Source organism: Papaver somniferum, chromosome 5 (genome assembly GCF_003573695.1).
Source record: "Papaver somniferum cultivar HN1 chromosome 5, ASM357369v1, whole genome shotgun sequence".
Taxonomy (NCBI): Eukaryota; Viridiplantae; Streptophyta; class Magnoliopsida; order Ranunculales; family Papaveraceae; genus Papaver; species Papaver somniferum.
The window spans coordinates 68930871-68945168 of record NC_039362.1 but is presented as its reverse complement, the minus strand read 5'-3'; the positions used below and the strand labels follow the sequence as shown (position 1 = coordinate 68945168).

Below are 14298 nucleotides of genomic sequence, written 5' to 3'. Positions count from 1 at the left end.
CGAGTTTTCTACATTTTTTCCAAAGTAAACAAAAGAAAAACATCAATTTCAAGTAAAACTTGCATAGTTATTGACATGAAACTAATATGAAACAACACATGGGGATAACATGGCCTAACAAATTTAAATTCACCACAAATGTATTATGTGACATTGTGTGTCAAACATGAAAAGGCATAGGGCATTTTTTGTCATCCCAAAAACATAGCATGAAGTGTGTATCATGATTTAAGAAATTTGGCAAGCAGTAACTACAATTTCATAAAGTGCACCAAGAAACTACAGAGGTCAATAAACATCAGGAATTCCATTCATATACTGTTAAAAAGATGTATGCGTACATATAAAGCCATTCAGTGCACCACCATTTTTCTATCACCAAAAGAAAACATATAATCCTACTTTGTTCATCTATATAAAACACTGAGAATTCTAAAAAACAGGAAACAAACCAAACATATCTAGAATAAGGTTAGAAGAAAACCACTACCTAATCAACCTTCTAAACTAACCAAGTGTTACCAAAATCAAGCAGATTAAATCCACTCCTTCCTTTCTAAGAAAGGAAGGTTAAACAAACCCCAAGCCACAACCAAGATAACATTAAAGGACCACTAACCCCTAGAAACAGCCTTACAGATTAAGGGCTTCTTCATTTCAAGAGACAATTTAAGGCACTCGGACAAATCAACAGTACCATTATCAGAAGGAACCCATTTGAAGCTTTGAAGTAATTGGGCAAGCCAAAGTTGTACAGTAGCAATTCCCATAGCTTTTCCAGGACAGACCCTTCTACCAGACCCAAATGGTGCTAACCTCAAGTCTGAACCCATAATACTCACATCTTCATCCACAAATCTTTGTGGTTTGAATTCATTTGGCTCTGACCATATTTTCTCATCATGAGTTATTGCCCACATGTTAACCATTGCAGTAGTTCCAGCTGGGATGAAGTTCTTACCGATATGAACATCGTGGATAGCGAGACGAGCCCATGAAAGAAGAGGACCTGGTGGATGCATTCTCAGTGTTTCCTTTATGATTGCTTGAACATATGGAAGGTGGGGAAGGTCAGAGTCCGAAACAGACCTGGAAGCTCCGACCACAGCGTCTATCTCAGCTTGTGCCTTGGATTGAATGTCAGGGTGTAGAACCATTCTTGCTAGAATCCACTCAAGTAGAATTGCTACTGTGTCAGTCCCTCTAAAGATCATTTCCTGAAAGAAAAAATGCAACAAAAGTTAGAATTAAAACTCACAACTAGTAGTTACTGAAAAGATAAAGACATTAGGTAAACATTTAATTCTGACATGATCTATCTATATATATGTATAGAAAGAACAAGACATATTGCAGAAACCACACAAAAAAACAACAACAAGAAACTATATTCACTCCATAGCACCAAAAGAAGGAAAAGGAGCACACATAACTTTACACTGGCCCTGCCTATAACAAGAGTCTAAGACTCCTAAGAACCTACTTCAGTGCTTAACTGCTTCCAACTAAAATATGAACCAACCATAAAAAATAACTGCTAATAACAAAATGAAACCCACAATTTGTTGAACATTTATATCAGAAAACATCTCAAAAGAGTCATGTATTGTGGAAAAAACAAATATAGAAATATGCAGCAAGAAGTAATATTGTTGGGTAATCAGATAAACCAGGAACAGAACAAAACAAAAAGAACATCTTTTGTATAGTCAAAGACTCAAAGAAAAGACTTACCCAGAGAACAGCAACCATGTCAGAGTCACTAAGACCATCATCTTTCTCTAAATCAAGTAACACATCAACAAAGTCACCAACACTTCCATTGTTCAAAACACCATCAACCCTTTTGCTTCTATGTTCATCAATAATCTTCCCCACAAATATATTAACCTTGGAAACCAAATTTCTGCATCTTTTTCTCACACCTTGTAAATCTAACAGTCCAAGAAGTGGGAAATGGTCACTCCAGTTGAAGATTCCAAGTAGTTCATATCCTTCACTAACCAACGCTTCAAGTTCATGAGACACATCTCCTTGATCATCAGCACTTCCATTTTCAAAATCATAACTTTTGCCAAAAACGCTCATCATGACATTGTTCAAAGACCCAAAATGCAACACTTTCTTTATCACAACCTCTCCTTTTACACCCATTAAACCCTTGATGTCCCTAATCATTTTAGTACCGATTTGGCTTCGAAAAGCACCAAAACTAGCGATTCTCTTCGGACAAAACAAGTGAGTTGCTGAAATTCTTCTCAAGTTTCTCCAGTAAACACCATATGGAGCAAACCCTATTGCTCTATGGAAAAGAAGTTCATATGCAGATTCTTTAATAGGACGATCAGCAAAAGCAGAACTACTGAGAATCTCTTTAGCTGTATCAGGATGACTAGATATTATGAAACGAGTAAACCCAACTGAGAAAGCCATTAACGGTACAGCTTTGAAGCTCTGAGACAGCTTAGCTAGTAAACGGTGAGTTAAAGAACCAGTGAAAACAAAAAGCAAACCCACAATGGGTAAACCAGAAGGACCAGGAATGGCTGTTTTTGCTTGATGTTGCTTCTTAGCTTTTGATAAAGCCCAAGCTAACCCTCCTGGTGTTAGCCAAAACCCAAACACAGCAATAGCCATTAGAGCAAAGAGACATAGTTCCAGACTTGCACAAGTTTCAGGGGAGAAAAAGAAGATGAAAGGGTTGTATGCTGTTGACATTTTAGAGTGGTTTTCAGTAAATGGGTAAGCTTAGAAATGGATGATTAGTGGTATTCAGATCAGAATATGGGCTTTGGTGGTATTCAGGTACTGAGAAAGTAGTGTTTTAGGTGAGAGACGGAGAGAGAAAGAGAGCGTAGCACAAGAAGCGAAGAGTGTGTTTGAACTGTCTCTTTTATAGGCGTTTCAGACTTCAGAAAATCATTAAATTTGAAATCTAATTTTCTGATTAAAAGATGAATCAAAATATAAATATTAATCTGGAACGTCCAGTTCAGGAAATGAAAAATTTAATCGTATGGTTCACACAAATGTAACTTAAGAGAATTCAGAATTAAATCTCGCAAATAATCAATGTTTTCTCCATTAATCGCAATAATAACTGTAGCTAATGGCCATAATGTTTACTTCAGAACAAAAAGAAAAAGAAAAAAAAAGGAACATGAAAAGTTAAGAAGAAATTTTACGGTGTTCTTTAGTGATGTTGGAGGATGCCAATAACAGCAACCGGGAGTCGAATCAACTTCGATTTTGAGCCCAACCGCCCTTCATAATTACAATTTTGCCACTGAAGGTCAACCTTAAATTACAGTCACTGATGGCAAACTATATCCTCAACAAAAAAAATTAGCAAGTGCATCCAGATAAAATTATTCATTTTGTTGGTGTTCATAATCGGCTCTTAACAATAATTCAACTGACCACTGTCAATTTCATGTGATTTATCTATTAACCACTTGAGCCTGTGGGGAAGACTATATAAGGGCTCTTCAACATACCCCAAAGAACAATGAATCATGAAAACTTATCTATGAACCCAGCTGCCATAGTTACAAGAAACCGATATTTTAGAACTTGATACACAATGTTGACTGTACATTGACTAGTCAAATGGACTAAGGGAGCTAAGCTTGATTAGATTCATTAATGTCGATTCTACATGTGTTTATATCTTAATTCCGTACCTCTAAGTGTTTCTTCATGTGTTTATACCTTAAAATCGTACTTCTTATTGATTTCTACATGTGTTTATGCCCTAATTTCGTACTTTATAATGTTTCCAGACATGTTTATACCCTAATTTGGTACATCATAATGTTTCGTCTACAAAACACATTTTGGTGGAGAGAAAGTTGTATCCAAATCCTCCACTATTTGTACATGGTCAGAGCGGTGGCTAAATTGCATATCAATCAGGCTGGCATGGTATTCTTGATAAGAGATGCGTCCTAATGACCGAGTCAAGAAGAGAACTTGTCTTAGAGCAAGGGTCATGGAGTTAAGAGTTTCTTTTAAAATGAAAAATTTGACCAAATTTCAAATTTGGTCCTACTATGAGCAGAGGGTTGAGGGCAACTCCCTTCACCACGTGATAAATGGGTTGTCGAATGAAAATAATAGAGTTAAAACAACATTCTATTTACCGTATAAAAATGAAATGAAAACAAATGTCACTTGATTCACCATCCAAATTATTTTTCTTTTATATTAATTTTAAGCGTCTTAAATTGTTATAGGTCAGCCGAACACTTAGCTTTTTTCTTAGATATAAGTTTTAAATTTCCTTCCATCACAGACTTTTTTTTTGTTATATATTTTAAAATTTCAGAAAAACTTTTCTACAAAATTTTATCCACCGTATATATACTCTTTATTTTTTTTTTGATATGTATAATAGTGATCTTTAGACTAGACTACATCAAAACTCCTTCAGATCCCCGACATCCGCAATGAAGCATGAGAACTAGTTCTTGTATCAGCTCCACTTTTTTTCATTTTGAAAGGAAGAGACTGTTAAAACAATCTATCTCATAGCCCATGACCTTAGAGCAAGTCCAATGGGACACAATAAATTTGATAATATGCCTGTCCAGGTGGATAAACAAACTGAGTTTTGGGCAGTGGGGAGAATGTTTTTTCGAATCCAAATAAGTTGGTCGGCTCAGTTAGCGACCGACTCAAAGTGGGCCGAGACTCGGTGCACATTGAGCCGGTCGTCTCAGATTAAGCCAGCAACGGTCAGATTTTCAAAGGGCTATTTTTTCCTCTATAAATATCCAACCCATTTAAACATACAACTCACACCAAAATTTAATCTTCTCTTGAATTTTTTCCACTAATCTTTCTTTTGAAATGTCTCATAAGGCAATTCCTCTTTTCTGTGAAGCAAAACTTGAGGCTGCTGTAAGTAAAATTTGTGGTAATTTCAAAAAAAAATTGAAAATGGTAAAAAGGAAAGATTTGTGCAAGTTTTAGAAGTTAATCCAGCAAAATGTTTCGTTAAAAAGCAAAGAAAACTCCAGTTTTGAAAGTTAAAAACCGAAAATTCAAAAACAAAGGAGAAAATGTTCAAGAACGCGTTGAATGGAAGTTACATTAGATGAAGAAAACCAGAAGACCAAAGATTGTGATAGATTTTTATTGTTGTACTTAATTGAGTTCTTATTATTGTCTAAGTTTATAACTTGTAAAAGAAGTGGCAGTAATATTAATTAATGAAAATATTTAGACTTAAGTTTTATATTAAGCGATTGGATTTATATTTTGACTCACATATATAGTAATTAATTTCATAACGACAAAAATATCATCAAACTACATCAAATCCAGTGACATTATCTCTATTGATTTCGCAGCATTCAAATGCTTAAACTTTGTTCCGTTTTCCTCAGTAAACTTGATTTGAGCGATGGTTTTCTGAAAAACAGAAACAACAAATTATTTAATATATTTTATGATGCAAAAACAACAAATTCGAATAATTTGACAGACGACACTTTTTTTTTAATGCGAAACCAACTTCTATTACTTATCTTGCAATACTACATAACTTAGATTGACAGACTTGCTTATCTTCCCATATAGCAAGATTAATATTTTCAGGGAAGTTAACAAAGTAGTCTAAACATAGCCTGTTTGATCTAGCTGTTTTGGCAATAACATGGGCAACATTGTTAGCTGTCCTATTAACATAGTTTAGTTTAAAACAAGAAAAAGAGATAAGCAAAGGCCTTATTTCATCTACATGAACTTGGTTCCTCAAGTGAACCGAGCTATTGGCATTCTTGACTGCATTAACTGCATTAAGATTATCTGATTCCAACACCACATTCCTCAAGTTGCGTAGTCTAGCAAATAGTATGGCTTCTTTCAGGGCTAGACATTCCGCCTGTTCAGAGTCTACTCCTCCATTGATGAACTTGCACCTGATTCCTTGGAAGAAACCTGTATAATCACGAATTAGTAAACCAAGCCCAATTATTTTGGTATTGTAATCAAAGGCATCATCCATATTTATTTTAACTTCATTTTGTAACGGTAGTTGCCAAACTTGCTTATTATTTTGTCTTTGAGGAGTTGTAATCTGACATTGCTTGAGCATGAAATTTATTGACAGACGGCACTTGGAGAAGAACAATATCAACATCAAAATCCATAGTCAGTCAATATATAATCTATAATTAAAGTAGATTGAAAAGAAATCTCTTTGAAAATTAAAAACAATTAAACCAATGAATAATTGTCTCCCATCCAAGTTGTAATTTGCCCTTTTCGGATTATTATTATTTTATACTGCAAACCAAACTTGGAAAACTAAGTTACTAAAACCTTCCCTTTCTAAACATCCAAATTGCATAAAAATTATAATTTTTTAAACTTAAAACAAGCTCCAACTAGCCCTTGTTCATACCACTAACTCTGAGATATAGAGACACATGATGATAAAACAACTAACAGCTTGGGGGCAGCTTGAACTTCCATTACCCATTGCATTGGCCGATCAGTCATGGAACCAGATATTAGGACTTTGAAAGGACCAGTAAAACTAAAAAAAGCTTGTGTACGAGGTACTTAGGAAAGACAAAATTTGTTGTATCCTTTGAATGGTCATTTTAAGAAGACAAATTTCCTTTGATAAATGCCAAAAGTCGTAGCTTTTGAGTCCAAAGTCAAAACTAAAACATAGTTTATGAGATGACAATTGGGAATGAATTGAATGACTGGGGTAAGCTTGTTGCACAACTTGTTGACGGGACCTGTTAATTTTTTTTTTAGAATAACCCGGATTCACCCTCGTAAGCTCAATATCTGAGCTATTTCTATGTCATATAAGTTGACCGAAAAGTGTTGCTTCAACTTGCATATGTTTGAGAGTGAAGGCATATTCCCACATTGCACAAAAGGGGTATGGCAATTCAACATAATTTTGATATTCATAGTTGCACAGTAGGTGACCCGTGACCCCAACATCAGAGGCATATCTTTGGTTTAAGAGATCTGACAGATCTTATCTCCAGATCGAAGTCTTAATCACATTGGAATATGAATATCCATTCATCTATCGGAAAAAAATGTACTCAGTTTTTGATGTTTTTTTACTTCTGATTCTTAAAAACATTTCCAGCTTCTGGTTGCCAAAACATGTTAGAAGCGCATGTGATCTATTCATCGTACTAGCGTTTTCAAGGAATGGATATGTTTCGACTCTTTTTTGTCAATTGTCACACAGGTCAAGGAAACTCAACAAAAGCAACGAATGCTACTAGAGCCCTAGGCTGGCTGTGGGGTGCTGGTACTAAGACCAAGATAGCACGCCAAAATTAAATCCTTGATGGTGCAGTAACTAGTGTATTAATGATGTCCTGATCGGTTAGTTTCTGGTTCCTTAGTCTACTCTGCCCTGAGACCTGACCACATCTCTGATCTCTCTTCTTTATTGCGGACAGTAATTACGGCACGCCGCTCCGTAGTCTCTACGTATCAGTAAATTCTGAGTAGGCGAGTAGCTAAACTTAACAGCTCTTAAAAGTTAAAAGAGAGAGACAAAAACTAGCGGGACCGCAATGGTCGGTAAAAATAAAATCTGTTATAGCGCGTTTGGATACAAATATGTTTCTGACTTCTGCTTCTCTAGAAGTAGAAGTCAGGAGCATAAGTCAGAAGCAAAAACATTTTATTTCATAAAAAATTGACTTTTTTGCTTCAAGAAGTGGTTCTGAAATATTATTGTCAAACTGATTTCTGACTTTTTGACTTCCAGAAATCGAAAAGTAACTTCTGAGTGTGCATCCGAACGCGCTATTAGAATATCGGTACGGTTTATTTGCTGAATATTTGATTTTAGTTTGAAATCGAAAATATGAAATTGCTTGGCAATTAACTTTGAACATTTTTTAGTTTCTCATCTCTTTCGATTAGGTCACATTTTTCTTCATCTTGATCTTAGCAGAAAATTACATTTCTTATATCGCTACCAATCTTTCCTTTTACGTGCGTCGGCAATGAAAGATAGTAGTGGAATGTCCGCGTTAAATTTTGGTCGGCAAATTGAGAGTAAAAATAACTAACAAAACCGTGGTTCTTGCTAGCTTCCTAAAGAACTAAAAATACATGCAACCGATAAAAGCAAGATGATCCAAAAATGCATGCATCCTATATTTGTGAGCCTAAATAGGTTTTGTTTCTGTTCACTGATCTAAATTGTATGCATGCCACACTTTTTATTTCCTGCCCCTCCACTCCATCGTTTGATCATACTTTTTAAAGTGCAAAGTAGCTACAAGTTTTTTGGAGTTAGGTATTACTCATCAATGTTCTTTCTAGCTTTAGAAGCCTCACTTTATATTTGTTTCACTTTTTCGTCGGTTTTTTGTGTTTCTACTAACAGTTTTGGAAACAGATTACGCAACATTTTTCTTTGATGTCTCAATCTTTCTGGATTGAGAGAACACGTGAAGTTATTGTTCATTTGCAATGCATTAACCGGCACGTAGGCGGTAGGTCGGTCATTTGACCGTGTTATTCTTCTTCAAAGAACTTCCACGATGGTGCACCCATAGGGGGTTGCAACCTGCGAGAGACAATCTCCAAGATTTTTTCAAACAATTTCAGGCATAACATATGTGATTAATCTTTTTAGCTGATTTTAGTATGAATGTAGACTAATTGGAGTTTAATCAAGTCTTCTTGCCCATACGTTTATCGGCTTAATTAGTACATCCTTTTCTATCATTCACACTGCGGCAACTGCCTGAGATTATTTACTCAACAAATTTGAAGGCGGAGTGTTTGACTGTGATTACTCATAATTTAGATTAGGTTATCTAATATACTAGCATTGTATTAAGAGCTACTGCTATTTCAAGCTAATTTTATCATCAAACCTTTAACTTTCTTGTTTGCACAATTTAGGACAATTAAATCAGGACCCTTATGAGCACATAGCGTGTCGTGTCTCAAAGGAAACTAATTTTAGGGCTTGAGTAATGTAATTCAAGTTTTTGATTTCTATAATCTTGATTCAAAGATCATTAATATGCGATAAGCATGCCTATGTTTGGAGCTTTGAATTCCAAAGTTTTATTTTTCTTTGTTCTTCCTTTTAGTGGCAAAACTGGATAACCTAGGCTGGTCCATCGTCATGTCAGCCCCCAGTCTCTTAGCTAGCTGCTTTAAGGGCATTTCGAGTGGGATAATCAAATCTCATGATATGTTTATTATTACCACCCTATAATTAATGGATAATTAGATAACCAAATTCAATAATCTAAGGACCACCTACAGAGTAGTTGAGCTATGTTGCGGCCGAGCAGCTAAGTTTGTGCTGCAGGCAGTCTTAACTTGGCAGCTCCACCATTACATTTTCCTCAACGGCTAGTTCATCCAAAGATTATATTCTTTTTTTGTTTTTTTAATAGAAAAAGAGGTTTCCCTCGTGCTACCGATGAAAATGTTCTATGTTGTCCGTAGTTGGAGGTTCTGTAAATCATTACATGTTGGTTCCAGTTCCCAATATTCAAGTAAGTTAAAATTGCCCATAAGGGATAACCTGTCCAGGCATGATAGATTGAGAATTTGTTACAAAAAGCTGATACATTAGCTGCCCAAATTATATTGATCTTTTAACTAGTACAAAAGAGTTAACTAAAAAGTTGATGTCAAATTTAGTGTTGTTGCAGAATTCGCAATTGATCTTGTATCTTTGATGTCTTGCCTTTGCATATTTTCCTATAAGCAACAAAAGAGTAGGTTCCAAATTACTTACGAAGGTAATTGTGTTTCCACTCCACTCTGTGGCCCATTTGAAAGATGCTTCAGAACCTTCTATCTGTAGTTGCTCTGTGGTTGTTGCAGTGGAATACATTCCCCTAGCTTCTCTGGTATGTCCTGTATAATCACACAACGTCACCCCAATATCTGATTTAGCATCACAATTCATCATTAATTGTTAAAGCAATGTTGATTTGTATATCCATTTGTCCTGGTGTCTCCTCCGTCTTTGTCACTTTCAGCGTTTCATCATTTAGAGGATTATAAAAAAGAATTTGCATTAAGTTGTACCTGGGATTGTTCACTGTCATGTAGTTATTCAAATATTTTATAATGTTGTTAGCTATTTGCTAACACTGTTTGGGCTCTCTTTTTTAAAAGTTATTTTGCATCTCGCCTTCCAGATATGCCAAATAATGACACTACATATCACCTGCCAGTCTATACCATAGCCTCATATATCAGGATTTTCTAAACAATTATTCAGTCATTCATGAAAGGTAATTGTGCCATTACGTATAAACTGCATATCAAAGTGAAAGTGCATCCACACCTGGACAACAAAATTACATTCCAGAAATAAGTGGGTCAAGGTTTCTTGGCCGTTGTTACAAAAGTTGCAGGTTATGTTTATGTTTGGGATTACAATTGCGACTCTCATACTGTTGGGGAGTATCGAGTGCGCTGCTTTCCAAATGAAAATCTTAACTGAAGGTGTAATGTTCATTTTCGAAATGTTGTTCCAAGATTCTTGTGCTATTAAGGTTCTAATTTGGGGTGTCATCTCTGTCCACTATTGGAATTCTTATTTTCTTAACATTTTCAACTAAACTGTCATCAAAGCACTTTTTTAACTTGTCAACATCCCACTCTTTAGAAGGAGTGAAAAGATCACTCACTTTTACCATATTTTCAGTTACTAAGTTTGGTTTGTGATATGGGGGTTTGGTATCTGGAATCCAAAAATCCTCTCATATGTCTATATTTGTGCCATTTCCTAACTTCCAAAAGCTGTAAGTTTTTATCTGTTGAATACCAGTCAACAGTCCTTTCCAAATCCATCTATCCTTCTATTAGGGATGGTGTTTATGTATAAAATGTCATTTTTAGGATAGTATTTTTCTTTCAGTATAATAGCACAAAGAGAGTCCGGTTGTTCTTTCAAGCGCCATCCCATTTTAGCTATCATAGCTAAGTTAAAATGTTTATCAATTTTTTTTTTATCCCCAATCCCCCTTCTTCAAGGGATTTAGATATGGAATCCAAATTTTAAAGAAATACCCTTTTCTTACCTTGATCATTTAGATCTTTTTCATTGTTTCCCCACCAAAAGTTTCTTTGAAGTTTTGTTATGTTGTTACATATTTTTACCGGTATCTTAAAACAGTTTATTTGATAGACATATAACGATGAAGTGACATTCTTTATCATAACTGTTTTGTCAGCATTATTCAGATTAGAGTCATTCCAGCTCCGAACTCTATTTTCATCTTTTCAAGTATGGTTCAAAGCAAGTGATCTTAGATATATTAGTAAAAAGAGGTGAGCCTAAGTATTTATTATTTAAGGGGATAACCCTCACTCCCAAGATCTGGTTTACCTTTTTCCTAATACCCGTATTAGTTCTCGGGCTGAAAAATACCCCTGATTTATTTAGGTTTACCATTTGGCTCGAAGCTAAACCAAAATCTTTAAACATTCTAACCAAATTATGACAAGTTTTCTCCCTGACCTTACAAAAAGGTAAGCAGTCATCAGAAAAAAGTAAGTGGCTAAAAGAGATGCTTTGTGAACAATTTTGATACCTTGTATCAAGCTTAGAGTTTTCAGCATGCATAATTGTTCTGGAGAGAGCCTCCATACAATACAAGAACAAGTAAGGGAAGATAGAATCTCTTTGTCTCAAGCCCCTAGTGGGCTTAAAAAACTTTGTGGGAGACCCTTTGATGAGTATTGATAATGTAGTTGTTGAGATGCATTGGTGGACCCAAAGATTACATTTCGAACTCCGATATATAACATACCTTGATATCATTTCAACTCGCATCTTCTCTACATACTTTCTACTCATATCTCTACCTTATTCTTAAAGTACGCCTTTATCATCCACCCCCAAGTATCTGCAAATGAGTGTACTTCTGACTATAATGTACGAAAAATGTTGCTCTTTGTAGGGCGTATGTATTATATATGCTAGATCCTATTAATGATGTAACAATAAAGTCTTATACTTTGGAAAAAATGTCATGAAAAAGTTATGTAAACACTAGCAAAAGAAAGTGAACATGACATACAAGGGTTGTTGAATTATTTTGATGTGATAAGCAACCTCATGTCCGTGTTTGTAAGCTTTATATAACAACAAAACCAGTATAAATAAAATAAAAAGTGGTGAAACTTATTCAATTGGCTGAAGACCAATTCGATGTTTTGAATTTTTAGTTGACATTGTTCACTAATTATGATTTTGTTGGGTGGTGGGGTGAAGATCGATTAGAAGTTTTGAAATTTTTTTCTTTTTCTGAATCACATACTTTTCATTGAAAAAAATCAAACTTCCAAGTCAATTACAAGAAGACTCAACTTTAAAATCAAATGATACAGACCTATATCAGGCCTGAAATCTAGACTTTAAACTGAAATGTACAAGACTCGGGCCCAAACAATTCAGACCCACCAATTACACTTCATTCTTCTTTTTCATTCAAATCTATAGTACTCAACATTTGGCATTTCAACTCTTGGCATACATTGAGGTCTTCCAAGGTGAATTTGTCTAACTCCAGCTGCCAAAGAAGCACCTTTCTTTGACGTATTATCTGCAGAAAAATTAACTTTCCTATAACAATGTTGATATCTTATTTGATTGATCTTCCTTGTAGAAATACTCCATCTTCCTTTCAGAAACCATGGAACATTTCCTTGAGCAAATTCTGTCATGACAGTTTTAGAATCTGAGACAATTAATATTCATCATTTTCCATTGCACAGCCAGTTCCAATGCACACATGATCCCATAAGATTCTGCTAGATAATTTGAAGCAATTCCAATGCCACCAGAGAGAGCACCTAACACTTGACAGTTTGAATCTCTAACTACAACTCCAAAGCCTGCTGACCCAGGGTTACCAAATGAAGCTCCATCACAGCAGAATATTACATATTCTTGTTCAGGAGGGAACCAATAACATGTTTTAATAAGCTGAAATATGGACAATCTTGATCCTAACTGAAACTTATCAATAATCTCTAAATCATATTTTTGATTCCATTTAGTGCCAGTTATTCTTAATCCCCCTTCATTTACTAGCTTCATTATTCTACTTTTGAACCTGTGCATACTGGGTTTAATATTCTCAAAGAATCTTTTATTTTTTTGAAACCACAGTTCCTTTAGAATATTGCAGGAAGCACTTATCCATACATGTTTAATCAGAGGACTACAATTAGTGGCTCCCTTCCATATGTCTTCAAAATAATTTGACTTGTTGAACTTAAATATGGTGCAAATCCACCTCCAAATCTCTGTGCTAAAACTGCAATCCCATAGCAAGTGTTCCATACTGTCCTGTGCAGCTTCACAAATGCAGCATCTTGACACAACTTCATATCCATTCTTCATCATTATCTGATCATCCACATATATCCCCTGAATGAGTTTCCAAACATTACTAGCTATTGAAGGATGTAGAAACTGAGACCATATCTTCTTGGACCAATGAACTGGTTGTTCTTTATGTCTCATTTTATCAACTGCCATAGCAGTCAAGAATTCTCCTTTTAAATTTCTTGTCCAAACCATAGTATCCTCTCCCCCCATTATAACAGGCATTTGAAGATTGTAAAAGATCTGATGAAGTTCACTATTGATGGTCCACTCACCATTTGATAAGATGTCTGAAACTTTCAAGTGTTTATTTTCATTGACATATCTATGATGTTCAAATCTATCTATTAAGGCACCCTCTTCAATCCAAGAATCAAACCAGACTGATATTTTTTCTCCATTCCCTATAATCCATCTGATATCTTCTTTCATCATTTCCCAAGCCCATTTCAGTCCAGACCAAACTGAAGATTGCTGCCACTGAGTTTTCCATCTCCCATTTTATCTTTATATTTATCCTGGAAGAATAAAGTTCAATCATCTTTAGAAGTATTAATTTTACACATCATTTTCATAAGTAGTGCTCTATTGATTACCTCAAGTCTTCTAATTCCCAAACCACCTTCTTTAAATGGAGTGCAGACTTTTTTCCAAGAAAATTTGTTATACTTTCTTGTATCTCCATCACCTGACCACAGAAAGTTTCTCATGATTCTTTCAAAAATCTTTATCACTGATGCAGGCCATCTATAGACTGCCATATTATAAACTGGAATACTACTCAAAACATATTTTATGAGAACTAATCTTTCTTGAAAAGATAATAACTTTCCCTTCCAACTAGCTAGCTTCCTCTGCATCATTTCCACCATTGGCCATACTGTTGCCACTTTCACTCTCCATGTTGTAAGTATAACACCAAG

The 14298-nt window shown here is 35.2% G+C and overlaps 2 protein-coding genes across 2 annotated transcripts; both read right to left on the bottom strand.

Annotated features, from left to right (window-relative positions):
• Positions 1 to 288: 288 nt before the first annotated feature.
• LOC113281833 (cytochrome P450 78A5-like) lies at positions 289 to 3061 on the bottom strand. The gene is made up of 2 exons (XM_026530706.1): positions 1735 to 3061; positions 289 to 1217 (listed from the first exon to the last, which is right to left on the bottom strand). Exons 1-2 carry the CDS (start codon positions 2716 to 2718, stop codon positions 615 to 617), a joined length of 1587 nt encoding a protein of 528 aa, XP_026386491.1. The 5' UTR covers positions 2719 to 3061; the 3' UTR covers positions 289 to 614.
• A 9654-nt stretch (positions 3062 to 12715) lies between these two features.
• LOC113279149 lies at positions 12716 to 13807 on the bottom strand. Its single transcript, XM_026527854.1, has one exon. The coding sequence runs from the start codon at positions 13805 to 13807 to the stop codon at positions 12716 to 12718; it is 1092 nt and encodes a 363-aa protein (XP_026383639.1).
• Between the last annotated feature and the right edge of the window lie 491 nt (positions 13808 to 14298).